Genomic DNA, 18,215 nt, shown 5'->3' on the forward strand with positions numbered 1-18,215 from the left:
GGGGTTCCCAGCCAGGGATGAGAGGTTTGGGGTGCAGGAGGGGGCTCTGGGCTGGGGCAGGGGTGAGGGGTAGGGCTCTGGCTGGGGGTGTGGGATCTGGTGTGGGGCTGGGGATGAGGGGTTTAGAGGTGGATCAAGATCTAAAACCTTTGTGTCTTTGGTCCATCTCTGTTAGTTCCCTGTGAGCGGTTGTGGCACACTGAAGCCCCAAACCAAAGCCATGATTGGGCACTGAGTGTGAAAGTGGATTTTCCCCTCTATTGCAGGAAAGCTTTCCACAACTTCAATTACTTTTTATTCTTCTATAATGTGCTCCTGGGCCTGGGGGCTTGTTTGTTCAGACTGCTTTGCAGTGTCCTGTTGGGAACTTGGCTGATTGCACGGATAGACAGGACTATAATGCAGAAAGGGTATGAAGCTGCTGACATGGGTAAGTGTACGAAACGTCAGAGCATTGCATGGCTAGCTTATGTGGGGATTTGCCATTTGGTGGCTCTCTCATAAAGAATATTGGAACTTTTCAAGCAAACATCTGATGTATCTACAGGGAACCTCTTCATGCCTAACACACCTGCAAAGGAGCAAGGCAGAACATAGTACAAGCCATGCTCAGGCTGGACGTGGCCAGGGCCTTGGCCTCCCTACATGTATCCGAGAGCTAATAGTGTAACTAATCCTGCTTGTTTGAATCCAAGATCTTCCATGCTAAAAGCACAAGCCTCTAGCCCCTGATTGCTGTAACTGGGAGATGCTGCACTCTTTAATCTCTTTCGTTGGTCAGACACTAGAGGGGGCCAAAGACCCCTCATCTCCTAGGGTGGTTTACATTAGCAGCCACTATGGCGAGCACATGATGCTCCTTCTTGGAGCACTGTACAGCAAGCTCTGGTTCCATCGTAGATATTATGGTGATGGGTGCTATAGAAAACAGCGCAGGCAGAATAGCTCAGGGTATGTCTACACTACGGGATTAATCCGAATTTAGATAATTCGAATTTGGGAAACAGGTTGTATAAATTCGATTGTGCGCGGCCACACTAAGCACATTAATTCGGTTTTTAACCACATTAATTCGGTGGTGTGCGGCCACACTACCCCATTAATTTAACCACATTAATTCGGTGGTGTGCGGCCACACTAACCCTAATTCGAATTAACAAATCGATTTTGGCGCTACTCCGCTCGTCGAGGTGGAGTACAGAAATCGATTTAAAGCGCCCTTTAATTCGAACTAAATGGCTCTGTTGTGTGGACGGGTGAAGGGTTAATTCGAATTAACGCTGCTAAATCCGAATTAATCCCGTAGTGTAGACCAGGCCTCAGTTACTCTACTCAGATGCTGCCACGCCACTTCTCCCAGGATTTTGTCCTTGGCTTTTTTTAACATTAAAAACTACACAAAGATGTAAACCCCGAAGCACTGATTCTGCCCCTCTGCAGTGATGGGTTTGAGCCAATTATTGCCATGTATTGGTTTGAAGCTGGAGGTGTATATTAGGTGACTATTTTTCCCCCGCTGACATTTTCAAAAAGGGGAAGCTTCCGAAGAATAAAGCTCCAACGGGGGAGTTTTCTTTTAAAATGTAGAATCAGTAATTTATTTGTGGATTGGACCTGTGAGTTTAGGGTACAGCTGGTCGATATATTTATTGCTCCTTGCTTATTAATTTGCTGAGACCAGATCACAATTAATTAGTCCAAAGGCCTGGTGTGTTCACAAACACATTTGAGCTGAGGGTTCTTTACAAACTCTTTGTAGTTAGTATTCAGACTGTCCTTAATATTCAGATTTTTTTGTTTGAATGTTGTGACTGGCCACTTAAGTCACATGGTATGGTTTCTCTTTCCTGATTGGATGGCCTAACTTTTATGAACTACTACTGCTCTGTTAAACAAATATTGTTTCGTTCTTTATTTCTTTTTTGAATGAAAGAATCCTAACTCTTCCAGTGCCCCCACCCCTCAAGATGAGTGGTGGATCAAGCACCACCCAATCTGTCAAAGGCTCCCTACACCCACACCGTGCCCAGGGAGGACTTGGGTTGAAAAGCGTGTGGCTGTATATGAATGAAGAGCCTGAGCCTGCATTCTTTGTTCTCACAAATGCCTACTGACTTGAATAGGAGTCTCAGGTGCACAAAGAATGCAGTACTGGGCCCGCAGTGTATAGAGAAGGGAGTTAAGCTGCACATCTCTGTAGATGTATCCCTTTTTTAATGCAGGATTCAACACATGGGTTGGTATGATATTTATGGACCACTACCACACTAACCCCACCCTCCTCAGCTTTTGTCACATTCTTCTGGCCGGAACCACTGAGAAAAAACTGCAGAAATCCACCAAATACGGTTTCTTCAATAATATATCAGGTAAGCACTTTGACTGAAGTATTTAACATATATGCCACTTCACTGAGTACTGTGAGCTATTTAACTCTAAAATTATATTACTCTTTGGAAATCCTTTATCTCTGGTATGAATTCTGACCTCCCTCTGCTTCCCATGCTGATGATCAGATGCAAGGCATGAGAACTGATAGACCCTGTCATATTATCTCAGCACACCTAAGTGCAGAGGCTATTCTTATTCATATGCAGAAAGGAGACATTTCTGCTCAAAGTTATATGGGTGCAACTGAGTTGAAGTCAATCAGGCTGCACATGTGGGTCTGAAAGATTAGCCCTAAGGCCCACAAACATGGCCTGTAATCTTATGACCATAACCCTTTATTGAATCTTGCTATGCTCTTTGTTTTATACAAAGGGTCATATTTGGGAGCCAGTGTCTTCAAGTTAATGCATGCAGCAAAGGTGGAGCTGTTGGCCCTCGGGTGGAGGGAGGATATTAGTCATGCTGTTTATCAAGTGGTGCTGACAGTGTTCTGAGCTAAATTCTCTTCTCACTTACACCAGTGCTATTCCACTCAAGTCAGTGGAGTTACCCGAGTGTAAATAAGAGGAGAATTTGGCTTCACGTGTCTTTTGGGTCAGATAGAAGGTGAAGGGGTGACTTGATCTCAGTCTATAAGTATCTACATGGGGAACAAATATTTAATAATGGGCTCTTCAGTCTAGCAGAGAAAGGTCTAACAATCCAATGGCTGGAAGTTGAAGCTAGACAATTCTGGCTGGAAATAAAGTGTACATTCTTAATGGTGAGAGCAATTAATCATTGGAACAATTTATCAAGGGTCATCACTGACCATTTTTAAATCAACATGGGATATTTTTCTAAGAGATCTGCTGTGGGAATTATTGTGGGGCAGGTCTCTGGTCTGTGCTATACAGGAGATCAGACTAGATGATCACCATGGTCCCTTCTGGCCTTGGAATTTATGAATCTTCAGTGGGTGTCTATTGATATAACTCCACTAATACCAACTGAGGAGCTGGTCATTAGTTTTTGAGCTACAAGAGAAAAAGAAGTGGAGTGTGTTGATTTAAAAAGAAGTGGAGTGTGTTGAGTTCTGTATTTATTTCATTTTAGAACCCAGAGTGTCAACCAGAGCCAGGACACGGTGGTTGCTGCTCTACACCCTTCTTAACAACCCCAGGCTCACTGAACTCAGGAAGCCTAATGTGCAGTCTCGTGCCAGTGCTGTGCCACAAAACCCCTGTGTCTAGCTCACTCTGCAAGTGGAAACTGGAAGACTCTTGAACAGCTGGTGACTTGCCTCTTAGGACTTTCAGAAGATGGAGCTCTATTTCAGAGCTATACACTATGAGCAGTTAGGGCTCTCAGCCCTGGTGTGACAGGAGAGCTGTGGGAATGGATGTCCAGGAGCACTTGCTGTCATTGGTTGTTGTGCATTACATGGGTTTCCAACAGACAGCTGTAAATTGTGTTACATCACTATAAACCCCAGCAATATTTTAATCGTTTTAAACCAAATCGAGGTACATTGGTTTTGGCCAATATTTCCTTGACTGTGTGGGGCCAAGGACCATTCTTCTCTCATTTTGCCAAGTATGCAAGTTCAAGGGGACAGAACTGAATTTCCCCATTGAATAAAAGGCTCCAGTGTGAGTGTGGTTTTGTACTACCTTTCCTCTCACAGCAAGCACAACTTTTGTTCGTCCTAATTTCCAACTGTGTCAGAGCCTGTGCAGGGACTAATGAATGTGCAATGAACTTTGAAACACCAGCAGTGAGTTTGAAAAAGTTACAATCCAGTTATAAGTAGCTGACAACTGATGCCTCTTATTTCCTAATAGCTTTTAGTTACCGATGAGAGACAAGATGGGTGAGGTAATGTCTTTTATTGGACCAACTTCTGTTAGTGAGAGAGACAAGCTTGCAAGCTTACACAGAGCTCTTCTATTTTATGTACTTCTAAGATTGATCTGGTCAGAGGAGTGGATCAGCCTCTCTCATTCTACCAAACCACTGAGCTCTGATCAGCACAGAGACTCTTATGTTTTCTTATCACGCTGCCTCACCCTGAGATGGTCAAGATGGGAAATTATCTATCACCTTCCTCTAGTCAAGCTGTTGCAGGTGGTGGGAAGAAGGTCCCCTTCTTCTGACAAGCCTATCACACTCTTTCTCCGAGCCATTCTACTTCTATCTGCAAATGACCATCTAAATTCTTCACTTACTTCTGGTCCTGTTCATGCCCCTTTATGGTACTCAATGTCCTCTCTCCACATACACATATCTGAGCAGTCCCCAGCTCCTCAATACCACTGAGGATCTTCAACAAGTCTTTAATGACATACAAACATGTATCCAAGGATGATGATTAATTCCATGCCTAAAAGTTAAAGTCTTTTCCACAGCTACCTTTATAGTCCTAACACAACATGTTGCTTTTCAGATCATCATGACATTACAGTTCTTATTAAAAATTGATATTTATTCGTGTCACAGTAGTACATGAGGGCTCCAATCAAACATGGGCACCATTGTGGTAAATGCTGTACATATACATAGTGAGAGGGAGCTGCAGTCCTTGAAGAGCCTACAATCTAAACAGGCAGAGGGTGGGACAGCTGTCTCCCATGCATCCCCTCATGGCTTATGGTCACACTATAGACAACTTGTCTCAGCTTCCCCTCCTGGACTATTCAAATAAACTTCACTTCGGGCTTTTTCTTGGTCAAAAATACCTCTCCTTGGGGTCTGGGTTTATTAATATAAAAGAGTGCAAATAAAACTCAACATCTTCCCAAAACAAAGTCCAACGTCTCCCCAAAATGAAGTCCATACACAACCCAATTTTTCTCTTCCTCCTCCCAGGCCTTCCTGCCTGGGGCCTTTGCTCTCTCTCCCAGGCCTCACTGCCCACTGAGCTTGTCTCACTCTGTGCCACAACTTCCTGAGCTCCCACTCCCCTCTTGACTGCACCTTCCTGCTCCTTTTATACTGGAATCACCGGATTCCTCTCAGGTGGGGCTCATCCTGTCATTATGATTGACTTAGCCTCAGGCTTTCCAGCCCATGGGGCAAGCCACCCTGTTTCAATCCCCATTTTATTGATGAGGAACTGAGGCACAGAGAGATTAAGTGAGTTGCCCAAGGTCACATGGGGAGCCTGTAGCAGAGCTGGAATAGGACCCAGAACTCCTGAGTCCCAGTGTTAAATCCTGGCCCCATTGAAGTCACAGCGAGTCATAAGGACAGCCTTTGGCTCCACAAGAACAGCAAATACTGTAGACAATATTCTGAATCAGGAAAGGAAGATGACATATCTGTAGCTGGAGCTCTGCCAACGTATTGTCTCTGCAGATGCCCACCTCCACAGTCTGAGCTCACAAGCTAGGAAGCTAGGAAAGGAGAGAAAGCTGTTAAGGATGCTCACTGACCTCACCACGTAGAAGAACCTGTCCCCAAGTATCTCCTATTTCCCCTCTCCCTCATGGACCTTAGGACCATGGGCGTACTTTTGGGGAGGGCAAACTGCAAGCCTCAGACAGGTGTGGAATTAGCCCTATCCCCACCCCCCATGCACGGCCCCATTGGTCTGACTGGAGCTGCTCCCCCAAATATAGAAGTCAAAGTACGCCTATGCTTAGGACTGTCTCTTTTCTCACCATGGGATGTGGAACCTTCCCTTTCCCGTTTGCCCTGCTGCCCTGGGCTACAGGATGCAGCATGTTACACTGCAGTTGCCAAGCACCAGATCATGTGTGAGTAAAAGTCAGATCCCGCCAGAAAATAACACATCCTGTCAATTTATGCGCCTGAACTCCCAAGTTGCACCACCTAAAGCACTTCTCCAACCATCGGTATGGTGCCAACAAATCCGGAGTCCAGTCAGTCTCCATGGATCCAAGAGGATCCTTCATTTTCTGGCAGGATCTGACTTTTATCCACACCCTGTTTAACCTATGTCAAAGGCACCGAGAGCCCTAGCTTGGTGCTTTTCTGTGTAGCGTATGAAGCTAAATAAGTACCCTGACTAAGCCTGGATCCCTGTGGACTACTGGGTCATGGGCAGGACACTTCCACTTCCCCACACCCTCCGTCACCCCTTGGCAGGCTCTGGTCTGGCACTTCCATGCCAGGCAGCAGTGATGGCTGGTTCAGCTCCAGCACTGTGACTGGGAGGTGGCAGATATTGTCAGGGCAGGAAAATCCACTGGTGTCCTGATGGATAGCAGCTGGGAGGCTGCTTGTCTTGGGTCTCCTGGAGATGCCAAGCCCTGAGATGCCGAGCCCTTCTGTCAGCCATAGCGCCGAGTGCCGGGGGCCAGGATGGGCGAGGGAAATGGCCGCACAAAAGCTGCTCCCTCCCCCATGCTGGCCTGAGCCACCCAACTGTCACTCCCAACTGCCACGGAACCTTCCCACGCCAGCATTCTAAAATGGGGGTCTCTCTGTGCCCTCTCCCTTACCAAGCCCAGCCTTTTCCTGATACTCCAAGCATTGACGCTCCAGGTGCCTCTCAGCACGTAGCTATCATCGCCAGTCCTATGCTGCACTAGATCACGGACAGTTCTTCTGATAACTTTCTAAAGCAAGAAAGCTTTAAAAAAAAATCCCTAGTAGGTGGTGTGGGATGGTGGTGACCTATAAATACGTGCAGTGGTTGATCTTTTAATGAGAGTCCATGACTATTGTTCAGATAAGTGGGATAGGTACAGAACGAGCTCTGGCATGTGAAACGATCTAACACTAGCAATTTAGCAGAGAGTTTACAAGATCTCAGTGGCTTCTCAAGTGAGATTTGGTCTAATAAAAGGCATTTGGGATCTTCCATGGTACTGTTTCACAACAAAATAGCAGTAGGCCTCAAACACTAAAAGCACTGCATGAGAAGATCTTAGATTTTATACCTAGCAATTAAAACTAAGGAGTTTATCTATAAAATGGAAGCACGTTACACAGTGGGGGAGACTAGTACCCAGACACCCTCAATTCCCGTAATATGACCAAACCAACTGCAGCTGTATCTTATTTTCCTCTTTTGTTTGTTTGTTTGTTTGCTGTGCAACTTAGGTAGCTTTCCACAAGCCTGTTCCTATTGGGAACCAATCCTTTTCCTTCCAGGGCCAGCAAAAAGCAGCCAAAGGTGTTATAGTATCTCCCTCCCATGCCATAAGCAGTGTAATCTCTGAGCAACAGAAACTATTCATGTAGTGCTAGGGCTGCAGCAGGACACACCTGATCTACCTCTAACCTAAGCAGCAAATAAAGAAGGGGAAAGCCTGCTTTTTCTGGAGTGGGGCAGGCATTCCCCAGTGTTCACATTATTTAGAATGCTGGTGAGAACACTCCATAAGGCGGTCACTTGTTTCTACTAGACACCCCTAGATCTCATTTTCAAACTTGCAATGTAATGCCCAACCTTAACAGTGACTTCATGGGCTCTTGTATCACTGGATTAGCAGTGCTGACTGTTACACAGTCCGTGATCTGGAAACTTAATATGTTTTAACATTGCTGAGGTCACTTTTATAAGATCATATTTTATCCACCATGATACCAGCCATTACTCTTCCTTAGCATCTGAGCCTTCCCACTTCCATTATCAGAATGAATCTGGCTCCCAATGAAACACACCTAGGCCACCCAGAAATCTCCATGCCTTCCTCATGCCCTTCTTTTTGGGGACCCACCTCACTGCTACAGCCAGCCCAGCTTCCCACTGCTGTTACCTGCTTCTGTCACTGACCTCGGTGGATGTGTTCCTGACTAACCCATCTGTTCTCAATTAGACCATCTGCCAGATGGAGGGAAGGTCTTGTCTCACGACTGTGAATTGGCTTCACAGTTCGTAGAGTAGAAAAAACCTTACAGATCCTGCTTGCAAAGACCTTAACAACAGCCTGATTCAAGATCAGTATTTGGTCCTGCCATGCGGGCAGGGGACTGGACTCGATGACCTCTCGAGGTCCCTTCCAGTCCTAGAATCTATGAATCTATGAATCATGCTGCCTGGAAACAAGCTAGCTTTCCAGGGGAAACAAAGAATAGCTAGCAAAGTTTAATGAGTGCCCAGTGTTCCATGGATCATTTAATCTGGGGTGACCAGACAGCAACTGTGAAAAATTGGGACAGGGGGTGGGGGGTAATAGGCGTCTATATAAGAAAAAGTCCAAAAAAACAGACTGTCCCTATAAAAATGGGACATCTGATCACCCTAATTTAATCCAAAGTGATTCTTCTAATTTGCAGGCTGCAGAGCTACAAATTTATAATATAGTCCCCCAATCCTGAAAGCACTTATGCATGTGCTTAACTTTATAAGCATATGAGTAGTCCCATTGATTTCAATTGAACTACTTGCACGTGAAGTTAAACCCATACCTAGCTGCAGGATTGGGGCTGTAACAAGTGCAGCTGGGAAATGCTATGACAAGCAAAGGAGGAACCTAACACACTGAATGTGGAAGATTCTCCCTGCAAAATCTCCGTGACTGAGACAATGCTCTTGTTGGTCAGCATAATAATGGCTCTAACTTAAAATGGAAAATTCATTTCAGCACCAACAGCACCCAGACCACCAAACAGTGGCCGAGAGACTGACAGATACTTGTAACGGTGCTCAGAGAGTGCATTCGGGGAGCACTACATTCAGGGACAAAGGAAGTGATTTCAAGTAGCACCAGAAGCCTCTCTCAGGCCTGGGCCTCATGCTTTGCCTTGTACATGCAGTGGAAGACACCCGCTAAGATTTCCCAGGGTATTTAGGCATTGCTCCACTCAGCACTGCATGACAGGTCTCATTTTCAAAAGCGATGTATGCACTTGGTAGCCTACATCCCATTGACTGGCACTAAAACATAGGCTCTACAGCCTAGATCCTGAAAGGTATGTGACACCGACACAGCCCTCATCCAGGGTTGGTTGGGAGGGTGGCATCACCTAGTGGTCAGGGCTTAGGCCAGTGACCTGAAGTAGGGTTGATGCTAGGGAAGCTGGAGTGATCTCACCCCACTTCCTACCACATCCCTGCAATTGTCCCAAGGTTGCCATCTGGGTAATGCAGCATAAGGGCAACTGCCTCCTCCGGTGGTATGGCCCAGCTCAGTCCAAGGCTTTCCCCTACTGCAGTAGTCCAAACAAAAATAAAGGGGATCAATCCAGTCCAGAGTTCATAGGCATGGGCGGCAGGTAAAGTAGGCCAGGAGAGACTCTGACTCCCCTGGTGCTACCAGATAGCCGGTTGTGGGTTTGGTGGGGGGAGTTTTTGTTTTATTATACCCCATGCAGGTTCCCGGGCAGCTAAGGCAGCGATATGTGCTATTCAACTTCCTGGGTTCATCAGTAATCTCCCTGGACTCCAGAGAGATTACTGATGAACCCAGGAAGCCGAGTAGCAAACACCACTTCTATAGCCACCCCAGAACCTGCATGGGGTAGATCAAAAGCTCAGGTTCCTCTTCAGAAGAGATGCTGTGGCTTGGGGAAGGTACGAGCCCAGGGCTCCTCTGAGCAGGTGACGGGGGGGGGGGCGCCCTCCAGGCTTCAACCAGCCTGGGGCTCCTCCAGCCAAGGGGGGTCCGGTTCAGGGCTCCTCCAGGAGTAGGGTTTATTGTTCCAGCCACGGTGAGGGGGCAGCATACAGAAGGGGCAGAACCAGGGACTAGCCTCCTCAAAGGGGGGACTCCACACACGTTCAGAGGCAAAAGGAATGCTTCCCGCACAAGCTGTGTCTGCAGCAGGCCTTTCCTTCCCTCAGGGAGGGACCTATGGACAGTTATTTAGGGAGAGGAGTGGCCTTGCCTCATAGACTTTAAGGTCAGAAGGGACCATTATGATCATCTAGTTGGACAACGCAGGCCACAGAATCTCACCTACTCACTCCTGTAACAAACCCCTGACCTATGCCTGAGTTACTGAAGTCCTCAAATCATGGTTTAAAGACCTCAAGGTGCAGAGAATCCTGCAGCAAGTGACCCGTGCCCCACGCTGTTGAGGAAGGTGAAAAACCTCCAGGGCCTCTGCCAATCTGCCCTGGAGGAAAATTCCTTCCTGACCCCAAATATGGCGATAAGCTAAACCCTGGGCACGTGGGCAAGACTCACCAGCCAGCACCCAGGAAAGAATTCTCTGTAGTAACTCAGATCCCACCCCATCACAGGCCATTGGGCATATTTACCGCTAATAATCAAAGATCAATTAATTGCCAAAATTAGGCGATCCCATCATACCATCCCCTCCATAAACTTATCAAGCTTAGTCTTGAAGCCAGATATGTCTTTTGCCCCTACTGCTCCTCTAGGAAGGCTGTTCCAGAACTTCACTCCTCTAATGGTTAGAAACATTTGTCTAATTTCACATCTAAACTTCCTAATGTCCAGTTTATATCTATTTGTTCTTGTGTCCACATTGGTACTAAGCTTAAATAATTCCCCTCCCTGATATTTATCCCTCTGATATATTTATAACGGGCAATTATATCTCCCCTCAGCCTTCTTTTAGCCTCTTCTCTGCTGGGGATATAGGTCTACTCTCTTCCCTAGCTTGCCCCCCAAATGAGCGGCACTCCTGCCTTTTAACTCCTCCTCCAGTTGGTGCATTTCCTACAGATGTGGCAGGGCGGGGCTGGCTGAGCTCTGAGCAGTTCCTTAACCCCTTGTTGCCCAGTGTGGGGCAACCTAACTACCTTTGAGGTTCTGGGCCCAAATCACTTAGGCCTTGCAATGCTGAGTGGAGCAATAGCTAAATACCTTTAAAAATCTGTGCCATGTTCTCTTCTGTGGACAATTCCACTAACAGGAAAGCTATAAATGAACTGAGGAAGCAGCTTGTGCCAACTGGGACAGAGAAACTGCCCCAGCCTCTTCTGGAGTGGGCAGGAAAGCAAAATAATGCATCAGCTATCAGCACAGGGGGGAGGGATAGCTCAGTGGTTTGAGCATTGGCCTGCTAAACCCAGGGTTGTGAGTTCAATCCTTGAGGGGGCCATTTAGGGATCTGGGGCAAAAATCTGTCTGGGGCTTGGTCCTGCTTTGAGCAGGGGGTTGGACTAGATGACCTCCTGAGGTCCCTTCCAACCCTAATAGTCTATGATTTAACTATGATTTAACTCTCCCCTCTTAGATTGTTTTACTGACAAAAACTTTCTACACTGAAAATGTTACTAGGGAGATGGAGTGTAAAGGTGCTCTCCAGAGAGAACAACTGGAGCACTATAAGAATATGAAGATTTATTATTATTTGTATTACAGGAGCATTTAGAAGCCAAAATCAGAACTGGAATCCCATCGTGCTAGGTACTGTCTTAACACAGAGTAAAAGGCCTGCCCCAAACAGCTCATAATCTGAAACTAGTTTTGCTAGCCCTCCAGGATTGTCCTGGAGTCCCCAGGAATTAAAGATTAATCTTTAATTAAAGATTGTCATGTGATGAGACCTCCAGGAATACATCCAACCAAAATTGGCAATTCTGAAATTGGCTCACAGCCCTCACTGGGCAAAGTAGAGAATGCAGCTGTGTGATTGGTCTCCTGAGCTGTCTGTCAAGTGTGTCCAGCCCCATGACGACATCATCACAGGAATATAATGGCTGAGAGAGGGGTTGGTCCTAGTACTGGTGAAGGATTAGTAGTGTGGATACTTGGTAAGATGTGTGGCTAAGCTCTGTGAAATGTCTCTGGTTCCTAGGTTCTGGGGGTGTTTAGATGGGGGCTCTTTTCTTATGCAGCATGTGACTTGATGTCTTGCCTGATTGACGGTAGTAGTTAGGATTGAATGATCAGAACCTCTTAGTCCCTTTCAGTGCTTGGTAGCTGTACTTGTGTAAAGCATCTCTAGGTGATAGCTGAGTCTCCTGAGCAAACAGTCCAGGGAAGGAAACTATCTGTCTTCCAGACCAGGAGGCCTGGATTAATGGTATGTTCTAGGAGATGGAGGCTTCCCTAGAGGAGAATGGAATATTTAACAAGGAGAACTAAATTAGAGCCTGGACCATGGAAAAACTGTCCACCTACCTCTCTACCTGAGCGAAGCTGTGCTGTTCCCATTCATGGATGGGGATTGGGACTCCTGGCTGTGGTCTGAGTTCTGGTGTGTCATAATGATCTGCAGGTGGAAACACTTGGCTGAGGTGGCTGATTCAGCTGGGACTGGGGTGCTGGGTAACCAATATGTATCTCAAACAGATAATGCAGGAAACACTAAAAGAAAACCGCTCTGGTGCCTTTCCATAAGGGAAATGCTTTTTGGCCTCACTCCCATCTCTAGGGGTGATGGTGTCAATTTACCTCAACTGGAATCTGTGTCCTTTTTTACCAGATCAGTCTTTAACTGATGATAGAAAATACTTGTATTTTACCAGCTAATTGGCTTTAAAATAACCAGTCTGCCATAGTGGAGATCCATATGTAATTAAATATCCAGGGAGACTCAAACACTACTCATTCTAGCTGTCCTAGGGGTCCCTGAACACTCACCGATGGTACCTTCTCAATTCAGTGTTCTCTGTGTGTAGTCAATGACTGCTACCTTCAGCAGGATAACGTCTCTCGGTGATTGTACTCTGGTACAAATGGAATTAACCCCTGGCACTATCTGGGAAAAGACTGAACTAGGAGGGTGCCTGTGATGCACTGTGCAGCTGTCCTGGTGCTCCCCTTGGGAGGCATTGCTGGGTCTCTAAGTCTGAATAGAAGCTTTGGGAGTGTGTAACACTGACAGACCCTGGTGGCTGGCAGGTGGGATTGAACTGGCTCCTCTGGAGCTAAATGCATGAGCCTCTACTGCATGAGCTAAAAGCCATATGACTCTTAGCTAAGGCTGTAGAGCAGACACATTAATCTCTCTCTAACGGGTCTTGGTGCCACTAGATGGGACAGAACACCATACCCAGAAGCTGTAGGTTACAAGTGCATCCCTGGACTTGAGGATGCACTCTGGGCCTGCCTTGGATAAAAGGTTTAACGCACTGGCCTGTTCTCTCTGTAGAGAGAGATTCACTACAGGGGCACAACCTGGTCTGGCTTTTAGAGAAAATAGAACTGGAGCAGCTCTCCTGGTGTTCTTACCCAATATTGATTTTATTGTTTCCTGCTGTAGCCTCTCAATATTCCTTTTCGGGTCTTGCAGGGACATCTCACTCCACCATGTCTGCTAACGAAAATGAAACACAGGTAGAGATCCAGGCACAGGAGCAACAGGTGGGTCCCTCCTGGGGAGGCAGGTGTGCTTGGCAGCTGGAGTTGCTGTTCTAGCTTGAATGTGTCCATTCCTAGAGATGGGGACTCAAAACCACAATAGTAGCCGATGCTTCAAGTTTTAATTCTCAGAGTGCTGTAGTCACTGCCCAGAAGTGCCTCCTGAAGCCAGGATGAGTACTGGCACTGGTGACCCTGTGAAGGCTGTCTGCGCTGTAACACTGGCAAATCCCTTTGACAGTAGTGCCCAAGGGCCCCAAAAAGGAGGGGGGCATTGTATTGAGTGCTGGACAGACCTGGCTCCTGAGCAGGAGAGACTGCATTTAGTAAGAAAAGGTTGCTCCGTTCCTGCTCTCACTGATGGAACGAGACTGTGACACCGTTCTGTTTTGTTGGTGAGTGTGCCAGGATGCAAACAGTGTTCCTGAGATCTTGCTGAATATAAGCAGCTGTTCCAATGGAACCAGGCTTCTGGGTGGGTAACTAATGTCTCAGGCAGGCCACTGAAACCTTGCTAACAGGGCCAGGAGGCTGCCTAGCTCTGAGGACCGTCTCCTACAGAATCAGTAGTTGCAGAAGGAAAGAGACGGGGGGGCACCTTGACAAGCCAGGAGCTCTTCCCCAGCTGACTCCCCTTTCCCTCCCTCAGACTGCAGTGGGCAGGGTGGCTGGCCTGCCCTTGGTCAGCTCTGCCTATGAGATGGCCTCTGCCAACTATGTGGCCACCAAAGAGACCTACCCAGCCATCAAAGCTGTCTGTGAGGTGGCAGAGACTGGGGTGAAGGCCATCACCTCTGCTGCCATCGTCGGGGCACGGCCCATCCTGGACCAGCTGGAGCCACAGCGTGAGTAAGGGAAGGGAGGCAGGAACACTCCTGTGTGCGTGGCAGGGGAGGTGGGTCTGGGTGCAGGCTCTGCCTACAGTGGCTCTAGGCCCACTACTGAACTCTACCTCCAACTGGCAGCAAACAGAAGCCACAGACTCCCTTCTCCTGCTCCACTGAACTCTGCTAGCTCCTAGAAGTGATCTGGCCAAGGCATTGTGCTGAGCTGGGCCAGCCTAGAGGGAGGCAGTGCCCAGGCACAATCCCTGGTGTGCGTGGCTGGCCCAGTGCCACACAGCCACATGCACTGTGTATGGCACCTAATGCCATGGAGCAATACTTGCTAGAAGGCACTGGAAGCAGCTCCAGTGCTAAAGGGATCTGAGCCCATTGCAGGCATTGGAGACTCCTGACCCCCTCTAGGAGAAGCTGGGGGTGGCTGAACAGACAACTGGCAGCCGGGATCTCCTGAGTGCTAAACCTGGCTCTGACACAGACTGGCTCCATAGCCTTGGGCAACTTGCCCAACCCCTCTTCCTTGGCTTCCCCATCAGTAACTTGGGGACACTTGCTTAGGAACACCAGTCCCTCAATGTACACAGATTAGCAGCCACACAAGATCTGTGCGCATGAAGGAATAAAGGGAACTAGTTCTGTGGTTGTGTTACAGTTGCAGCAGCCAATGAATACGCCTGTAGGGGTCTGGACAGACTGGAGGAGCAGCTGCCCATCCTGCAGCAGCCGATTGAGAAGGTAACTATACTAGTGTCCAGGCTGGTTCTGGAGCAGGCTGAGGCTGTGGGCCCTTCACTTCCGCTAGGTGTTCAGTGGCCTCTCCTGACCCCTTTTCCTCTAGGTGGCTTTGGATGCCCAAGACCTAGTGCATGCCACAATGGTGGGTGCCAAGGATGCAGTCTGCAGCACGGTCACTGAGGCGAAGGATGCAGTGACCAGCATGGTGGGTGTGGCCAAGGGGGCTGTCCAGGAGAGTGTGGAGGTGACCAAATCTGCAGTGACCAGTAGCATGAGCACAGTGATAGGCTCCAGCATGGGGCAGATGGCTGCGAGTGGCATAGACATGGCATTGGCAAAATCTGAGCAGTTGGTGGACCACTACCTCCCCATGACAGAGGAGGAGCTTGGTAAGAACCCCTTTGGTTTGTATTCAGCAATGTGACCCTGGTGTCTTGGGGCATGGCTTAGACTCCCAGTGTTCACAGCTGAGCTGCCAAACGAGCCACCTCTCCTTGGGGTTCCCTTGCAACATAGCTCGGCTTCTAGGCCTCCACTTGTTCCTTCATGCTGGGCCCTCTGCTAGCCCTGTCTGATGGAAAGAGGCTGGACTAATGGCTTTGATGCTGCTCCCTGTGCAGTTACCCGCTCCCTGGCTGGTCAGTGCCGCAGGACATCCAAACGTGCCCCGGGAAGGATTCTGTAGGCCACAAGCTTTGGGAGGTCTGAATGCAGTTGCCTTGGTATCCTGGCCCTGCCAACCAGTGGTGCAAGTAGATTTTAACTCTTACCAGTACGGCGACTCATGGGAGGGACCCAAAGGTGGGGACATGTGACCCCCCCCCCACACACACACAACCCCACCCTGCCCTGTGGGGGGGCTGTACAGACCCTAGACAGGAGATGCAGCTGCGTGGAAGGGATGGTGGGGCAGCTGTGGGCGGTACAGCCACACCGGAGGAGCTGCTGGCGTTCTGCTCCTTTCGCTGCTGTGGTTCCCAGGAGAGCCCTGCGGTGTTCAGCAGATGCCAAATGTCTTTCTGGTATGGCATACCAGCAATAAATGTCTTAATGGTACGGCGTACCTGACCGTACTGGCTTACTTGCACCACTGCTGCCAGCTGACCCCTCTTTTTCCCCCTTCCAGCTGAGCTTGCAACAGCTGCCGTGGAGGGGCCGGGAGAGGCTCCTGCAGAGCAGCAGAGTTACTATGTGCGTCTGGGTTCCCTTTCGAGCATGCTGCGCCAGCGAGCCTACCAGCACGCCCTGGGCAAGATGAGACAAGCCAGGCAGCGCACCCTGGAGGCCCTCTCCCAGCTCCAGCAAACCATTGACCTGGTAGGAACATGACCTCTCTCTTCTTCCCTGTAGCTGCTATGGGTCACGGTCTCTGCAGCCTCCTGTGCTCCGTGCCGTTGGCACTGTTTGTTCCTAGGCCCAGCAGTGTCGCTGCAGTAGTGCTGCCTGCCTGCTACCCACAGCTCGCTGTGGGGGAGGTTCCATGGCCAGCCGCCTCCTGCTCTTCCCAGCTAACTGCACTCTCCTCCTGCAGATCAACCATGCCAAGCAGGCTGTAGATCAGAAGCTTCACAATGGCCAGGACCGTCTGTACCAGATGTGGCTCCAGTGCTGCAGGGGGAAGTTTGAAGGGCAGGAGGACCCAGACTCAGCAGAGGTATTCTCCTCCTTCTTCATCTTGCTCCAGCGAACTCCCTCCATCTGTAAGGGTGACTTGCAGATACTCCAGTCTGTCTTGCTTTCTCCCTCCAGCAGGTTGAAGCTCAGGCTCTTTCCATGTCCCAGAGCCTCACCGAGCAACTGAAATCCACCTGCCTTACTCTCCTGGGCAGCATTCAGGGCCTTCCCAGCACTATCCAGGACCAGGCCCAGCAGGTCTCTAGCAGTATAGAAGCGCTCCAGGCTTCCTTCTCCAGTGCCAGCTGTTTCCAGGATCTGTCCAGCAGTGCCCTTGCCCAGAGTCGGGAGAAGGTGACCAAGGCCCAGGAGTCCCTGGATGAGCTGCTGGAATATGTGATGCAGAACATTCCCCTGGACTGGATCGTGGGACCCTTCACTCCTGCTGGAGACGCCGCACCATGTCCTGATGAGATGGTGGAGGAAGGAAAGAAGGTGGAGGCCTGAAGGGTTCCATTCCCCCTGTTGCTGGAAGGAATCCAGAATTGCCTGCATAGCTAGTGTGGGGTCTCCTCGCTGAGGCTGTGGTTCTGCGTTGGCAGATGGTGGACTGATTTCAGCTCTTCCTTCTGCAGAATTAAAGAACTGAATGTCATTTCCCCAGGCACGCTTCCCCGGAACCGTTTATTACCAGTTACAGGCCTGCATCGCTAATCATGCAGGACTGCACCCCTTACAGGCTTAGTCTGCTTCTCTGAGGACATGGATTGTAACTGACATACAGCTGTCTTCCTCTGTACATACGAAGTGCTGCTGAGCTTGGTTTTTTTCCTAGCTCTTGGTATTGTATAAAACTAGGGTTTAACTTCAAAATAAACCTCAACTGCATTCAAATTGCTGTCTGCTTAATGTGATCCCTCCCCAGCTCATGCTCTATACAAACATGTACAGTACAGGTGACCCCATCTGCCCCATACCTACACACACACACACACACACACACACACACACACACACCCCTTTTCTCTGGCAGGGCTCCAGAATGGCTGAGCTCATCTCCTGGGTGAAGGCATCTCTTCAGGTGCCTCCATTTGACACACTTCCATTGAGACTTTTCTCAAATAGAAGGAGTGGGTGGGTGAGATTCTGTGGCCTGTGTTGTGTAGGAGGTCAGACTAGATGATCATAATGGTCCTTCTGACCTTAAAGTCTATGAGGCAACAGCCCATTGGGAACACTCGTCTGGCTTCCAGTGGGTAGCAAGGCAACATTACAGCCTCTGAGACCAACTAACAGAGGGAAAGACCCAGGGTGTTAGGGCACTATGGCCTTGAGAGGAAATGGGGTGTGTGGAGAACTGAGAACCTACTATTGGTAATAAGCGAAGTTAAAAGGGTAACATACAGTGGTGTGAGACTGCCAGGCCTTGCCTCTAGTCCAGTGCAATAAGACCAAGTACAGC

At 48.7% G+C, this 18,215-nt stretch overlaps 2 protein-coding genes across 4 annotated transcripts in view; both read left to right on the forward strand.

Annotated features, from left to right (window-relative positions):
- The window catches only part of LOC112117648 (stimulated by retinoic acid gene 6 protein-like), a 37,229-nt gene extending 33,251 nt beyond the window's left edge, over nt 1-3,978 (forward strand). For 2 of the 3 annotated variants that reach the window (XM_026646406.2, XM_026646407.2), the window contains 3 exons: nt 267-430; nt 2,223-2,369; nt 3,487-3,978. In XM_026646406.2, the coding sequence (XP_026502191.1) occupies nt 267-430; nt 2,223-2,369; nt 3,487-3,623 (448 nt within the window). In that variant the 3' untranslated portion in view covers nt 3,624-3,978. Of the gene's footprint in view, nt 1-175; nt 431-2,222; nt 2,370-3,486 lie in introns of those variants that run through there. The other variant, XM_026646408.1, reaches the window with a different exon arrangement.
- A 10,236-nt stretch (nt 3,979-14,214) lies between these two features.
- Nucleotides 14,215-17,260, forward strand: LOC112117647 (perilipin-3-like). Its single transcript, XM_024215684.1, has 6 exons — nt 14,215-14,407; nt 15,057-15,139; nt 15,243-15,528; nt 16,266-16,456; nt 16,671-16,793; nt 16,892-17,260. Exons 1-6 carry the CDS (start codon nt 14,263-14,265, stop codon nt 17,258-17,260), a joined length of 1,197 nt encoding a protein of 398 aa, XP_024071452.1. The 5' UTR covers nt 14,215-14,262.
- Nucleotides 17,261-18,215: the final 955 nt, after the last annotated feature.

This window comes from Terrapene carolina, unplaced genomic scaffold (genome assembly GCF_002925995.2).
Source record: "Terrapene carolina triunguis isolate 2854851 unplaced genomic scaffold, T_m_triunguis-2.0 Scaffold35022, whole genome shotgun sequence".
In the NCBI taxonomy this organism is placed as follows: Eukaryota; Metazoa; Chordata; order Testudines; family Emydidae; genus Terrapene; species Terrapene triunguis.